Source organism: Lytechinus variegatus, chromosome 2, assembly GCF_018143015.1.
Source record: "Lytechinus variegatus isolate NC3 chromosome 2, Lvar_3.0, whole genome shotgun sequence".
NCBI lineage: Eukaryota > Metazoa > Echinodermata > Echinoidea > Temnopleuroida > Toxopneustidae > Lytechinus > Lytechinus variegatus.
Window position 1 is genome coordinate 10,124,229 of NC_054741.1, and position 6,000 is coordinate 10,130,228.

Sequence of the window (6,000 nt, forward strand, 5' to 3'; positions counted from 1 at the left end):
ATAAACTTAACGGATAGATACTCAGTTTGGATGAGCTAATAATAACAATCCGCTTTTATAAATAGCACTTAACACATCGGAAAGACGTGTCTAAGCGCTTTACAGGTATATTATTACCCTGGACATCAGATTCAATCAGTCATTCCCGCATACAATGTGTGCACATCCTCTACTCCTTGTGGGGTATTCCAGTCAGTCACAGGTGAGGTGCACACAGTACTGGACAAGCTACAATGACTTTCACATCCTACCAGGTACCCATTTAGCACCGGGTCAAGAGTGGCAAAGTGTGGATTAACGCCTTGCCAAAGGACACCAGACGGCGCTGGGATTTGAAAACACGACCTCTGTTTACAAGGAGAGAGTCAGAACCACTACACCACAGCTCCTCCACACTGTACGCACAAAATGTAAGAATTACAAAATCATGTACTATTATTAATGGATAGGTTCAGAAAAAAATCTTTTCCTGTTACCTTGTCATTATTTCTTAGTAGAAGAGGGACTTCATAAATGATGTGAGGCTCAAATTGTTGGAATGTGATCTCTGAAGGGAAGGGCTGGAACAATGGCTCATCTATATCAACCATTGAGAACTGAAGAGAGGAAAAGACAAACAATAATAAATCATAAACCACATCATGTCTAGATTACTCTGCCTATGACAAATCTATTGGGAACAAAAACTTATTAAAAGACATCATATATAGGAAGCAAATAGATAAATGAATGTAATTTTCTGTGCATAATATTTCTTCACGATTGTGAATAAATAATTCTGGAAAAAAAGAGAAAATTATCAAACTTCTGTAGATGGAAATACAGAGAACATCGACATCTGAATAAAAAGTACATAATTTTTTTTTCAAAAACGCTCAGCATACGTATATGGGCATAGACTTGAGTTTTTAGATTTAAAATGTAAGTTTATGTAAAGATGGTCCCATGTTTGCGCACCTTAAATAGACTCTAATTTAAACATGACTTCAATTAAAATTCCACAAAAGTTTGATTTGATATTGTTTCTTATATTTTGTAAAATGGCAAAAAATCGCTTCCGAATAAAATACGGAATTATTACAATGAAAAACAGGCTGTCAATATTATATTTAAAAAAAACCAGCAGTACCCTATATTAGCAAACCCATTGATTCAATTTGCACACAATAATGTGGACTTTGGTGAGAAAGGCTGCAATTTGAGCTGTTTTAATCACTTGGACTGAGTTTAATGAATATCTGTCTCTGTATTGCAGATGAAATTTAAACGCTGAGGTTGTTACATTCCGCTTTGATTAGAATCGTGCTGATACATATATGCACAGACAAGGGGTACTGTGGAAATGTCCATCAATTTTGGACTAATTATATATTTTTTTTGCTCGTCAATTTTTCAGACAGATTCTTACCCAGTTAAAAGAGCGATTCTGGATCCACGCCTGCATAAATTTACCTACCTTTTGGTGAGTGTTATCACCCATATCCATGAGTTCAATTATCTTAGGAATGTACATTGAATGTGTGTTTGCAAGCTTCTCTTCTGTTGTTTGTGATATCTCTTTCATAAATGAAGAAGGGGTCATCTGCAACAAACAAAAAAGGTAATAAACTCAAGTTGAGATTGCAAAATAACAATATCTGATCAATATGAATTAACATCAAATATCATCAACATGACAACCAAGATGACTGAAAAGCCATGAAAAAAGCAACAAAGTTGGGTTTTTTTCTACAAAACGATGATTTCATATTTTTATACAACTGGGAATAGATGTATGTATATAAAAGTATTATTCAAAAAGTGAAGAGTGCTCTTTTCTTTTCTGAAAATTAAAGTTGGTCCAGCAGAAAGCATTAGCATATTACATGTATGTTTCAAGGTTGCAAACTATAAAAATGATTACAGATAACATTATCAAAATTTAGTAACACAAAAAGTTATAAAAGAAAATACATTATTCAAATCAATAGCAAGAAGTTCTTCTGAATGTTTCAGCTTTCCATTCAACAAATTACATGTACATTAATGCTACATGTCCACTCAAGTAATTGCAGCAGGCAATATTTTCAGTAGCAAGTATTTTAAAATGAATGTCAATTGTTACAATTAGATCTAAATCTAGTAAATTTAGATAAACCTCATCGTAAATAATATGAATCTCAGCTGAAATGTAAGGTCACTGACGATTGCCAACAGATCCCTGGAAAAGACCCATCGCCCAGCCAAAACGCCATGCTTTAATACTTTGCCCATTTCTCAGCAATGACACATTTCCTACTACTGTAGAATTACGAGACACATTTACGCATTTCTATTTATTGAGTTCTGTTCAAACTCATCTTGAGATCATTATCAGAAGTGGAATTTATGTTTAATATACCTTAATTTCTTCTTTAGGACCTCGTATCAGCTTGGGATTCCTGGGGGCCGTAACTTTGCTGTCGTAGGGCGGCGTTTCCCCACAGTCTGTAGCCCTCTGGGCAGTCTGCTTCTCAAATCCAGTAGGCATCTTACTGGTGTGTGTATATGTATGTTCAAGAATTCTGCACAGGATATAAGGTTGTAGGCAAATAAAAACTGGGCATATGAGAACGGAGAACCTGACCTACTCTGTATCAAGCCTAAAAATTAAAGAAGTCATTCAGCAAAGAATTTTAAAAACTAGCACATCAATGATGTGGAGGTCATCCGCTATCTTGCAACGAAATTTAACACAATTTTCAAATTCAGCCCAGTTGACACTGTAGTGAATTATATTGGTGACCTAAATTGAGGAAACAGAATTGAAATTGATGTAGAAATGACAGAGAAGAAGCATGTTTTTGTGATTTATGAAAAAAAATCATATAAATTAGCAAAAATAATTTTCTAGTCAAAATTTCTAAATTCTGTGTTGAATCTCATGTAGCTCTCAGATGGAACAAAAACAAATCGAAATCAGTCAACAAATAAATAAGCATATTTAATGAGTTTCAAAATTTTATGTAGAAATTTTGTATCACCACCTAGAGCTATCATATAAAGCAAACAAAATTCAAATTGATCAACATGTGAAGGAAAAAAGCAATTTTTGTTATTTATGAATAAATTTTGCATAAATTAGCATAAATAATTTTCTAGTCAAAATTTCAAAAATCTGTATGGAAGTCTGTTGACACTCATGTAGCTCTGACAGTTGGATGAAAAAAAAATCAAAACTGGTCAAAAAATAAAAAAGAAGAATCATTTTTTGTGATTATAAATTTTGCATAAATTAGCACAAATAATTTTCTAGTCAAAATTTCAAAATTCCGTTTAGACATTTTGTTTTCCCATCAAGAGTTCTAATATATAAAGCAACCGATATCAAATTTGGTCAGCAAATAAAAAAGGGGCATTTTCTGTGATTTGTGAAAAATTGTGCATAAAATAAGCATAAAAATTTTTCTAATAAATTCAAAATTTCTGTGTAGAATTTTGGTGAACCTCGTGAAGCTCTATCAGATGGAAGCAAAAAAAAAATCAAAATCGGTCAACAAATGAAGAAGCATATTTTCTGAATTTTGAAACATGTGCATAAATTAGCATATTCAATGAGTTTCAAAATTCTGTTGTAGAAGTTTTGAATCATCCACATAGTACTATGATATAAAGCAAACAGAATTGAAATCAGACTTGAAATGACGAAGAAGCATTTTTAAATTGTGGACGGACGACAGACCATTGACGAAAGAAGACAGACACCACAGCATAAGCTCATCTGGCCCTTCTGGCCGGATGAGCTAATAAAATGGAGCTTCACATATGAAAGTTTGACTTTTAATTCACCACTAAGATTAATTAAATTGTCTGCAAGTAAATTTGAATTGTGATAATTAGATGAGGGCATGATGACCTTGTGGCTCCATGAAGATTTTGGAATGCTTATTGTTTCAACTGAAATATTTTCAAAGCTCAGCAAACACCAGTTTTAAGAAAACATCATTTCCAATGGCATTTAAATGAAATAATTTTTTATTTATATGTATAGAAATCTGTTAAGTTTTTCTGCAATATTTTTCATTCTAAAATTTTTCACAAAATGAAATTTGTGTAATGTTTGTTAAATTTATTTGTGTATTTTTTATTGCAATTATTCTTTTAAATTTCCATCTCCTTAATTCATAAGACCTAGAAATGTATTGCCCAGTTTTGCTGCTGCGATTGGACAGCCCCGCCCTTTGTTTGACATAGGGTATCGCACATTCACAAGTCAGTGCATGCGAGAGCCACCAAATTGTGCTGAGCTCTGGAAATATAGCAGAGAATCTGAATTTTCAATAGCGAAATATTTTTTTGGAGTTGAATTTGGGACATTCATGAGTGATAGTGCTTGTGAATATGTGTTTGGTGTGTGTTGTGGTGATTGACTGTGCTGGCTGTGCTGAAATAAGTTTGCCACGTCAAATGGAGGCACATGTTGAATTCTGGGTGCATTAGATCTAGATCTAAATTTGACATGTGCCGAGATTTTACATGGCAAACTTTAATATTTCACAAGCCAGTATACTGAGTATAGTCAAACACCAAAACACACACCAAACACATTTTTATATACATAGGCAATATCATATTACATGTACCACCAGAAAGTCCTGATTTTAATTTAAAATCCCCTTTAAAAAGTCAAAATTTTCCCTCAAAAATGTGGAATATGTGCTACCCACTCACAAGTAATGCGAGGTCAGTATTAGTATAATGGCACCATAAACCGCATTTGGCAGTGGATTTCTAACTAGTGGGTCGCGCATGCTGCAATCCCACTTCTGGTGTACATAACACACAACTTCTATGGCTTGATTTGTGCGCGACAGCATGTAATGAACCCTTGAATGCCATATACCCAGAGCACTCAGCGGCTTAAAATAGCTCAGATTTAAGAAGCGAGGTCGCAGCAAAATGTGCCAAAAATGTAGAAATCCCTGGCTCTGTTCCGAATACTATAACCTTTTCACAAATTTAGGATCATATCTTGTAAAATTTCATATAAAAAAATAAATTAAACGGCATGCAATTTGAAGTGAAAAATTGCGATACATTTCAAGATTTTATGAATTATTGAGATGGAATTTGATCATGAACTTTGCAATTAAAAATAGACAAATATGTTTAACAGGCTCCCATTGGTGAAATGGGATGATAGTAAAATTTCAGAAATCATTATTAAATAAATCCCAAGAAACAACAGTTATTCCTGTCTACTTGACACGCTGCTCATTCACAAATTCATAAATCAACATTATCAATTTCATTTAATTTAAATGTCATCACGGCCAATTTCAGTCAGACAGTAGGCCTAGTAGTAGAACTAGACTAGATCTGGATAAATTACACTCAAAATTCTCCAAAATAATCCAAGTTAGCATTCGTTTAGCTCCAGTCAAATCCAACCATGTCATCTTAGCGATTCTAACGTCGTTAGCCTCCACAATCATCATGATCATTTCACGATCAACCCAGTGATGGCGCGGCAGTGCCACACACTGTCATTCCAGTAGTTTACCTACACAAAACAACACGAATGGGACCACACTTAGATTTTTGTTCTCGTCCCGAACAGTCGCATCAAATTCTAAAAACAAACATTCACAATTATTCAATCGTCATACATACCATGCAGGAAAATTAGCTGTAAAAATATCGAATTGTTAAAATCATAAGTTACGTTTCAATCCATATTTCACAATTTGTAGCAATACTTCTCATCAAAACAAATCTTTATCGCCATTTTCTCGTAAGCTGTTTAAGGTTGTCATGGATTCATCAAGTGTTCAACTATCGTCTTTTCTAATTGGCTGTACGAAGCTTATCAATTATGCAAATTAGGTCAATGGGCGAATGAACGCCTCTGTAATAAACACAGCTCTTTTCATGATGAATATGCATATACCAAAGAGATAAAAGAATTGAATAGGCCCCGAACAGGCTCATTTTTTTCTCCAAAAAAAAAACGTGTACAAAAAAGTAAAAATAACCATATAA

General features: G+C 33.8%; 1 protein-coding gene across 1 annotated transcript in view; it reads right to left on the reverse strand.

Moving 5' to 3' along the window:
- LOC121407280 (hydrocephalus-inducing protein homolog) overlaps nucleotides 1-5,796 on the reverse strand; it is a 90,358-nt gene extending 84,562 nt beyond the window's left edge. Inside the window, 4 exon segments of the mRNA XM_041598259.1 lie at nucleotides 477-596; nucleotides 1,457-1,582; nucleotides 2,381-2,543; nucleotides 5,632-5,796. Coding sequence (XP_041454193.1) covers nucleotides 477-596; nucleotides 1,457-1,582; nucleotides 2,381-2,509 — 375 coding nt within the window. The 5' untranslated portion in view covers nucleotides 2,510-2,543; nucleotides 5,632-5,796.
- Nucleotides 5,797-6,000: the final 204 nt, after the last annotated feature.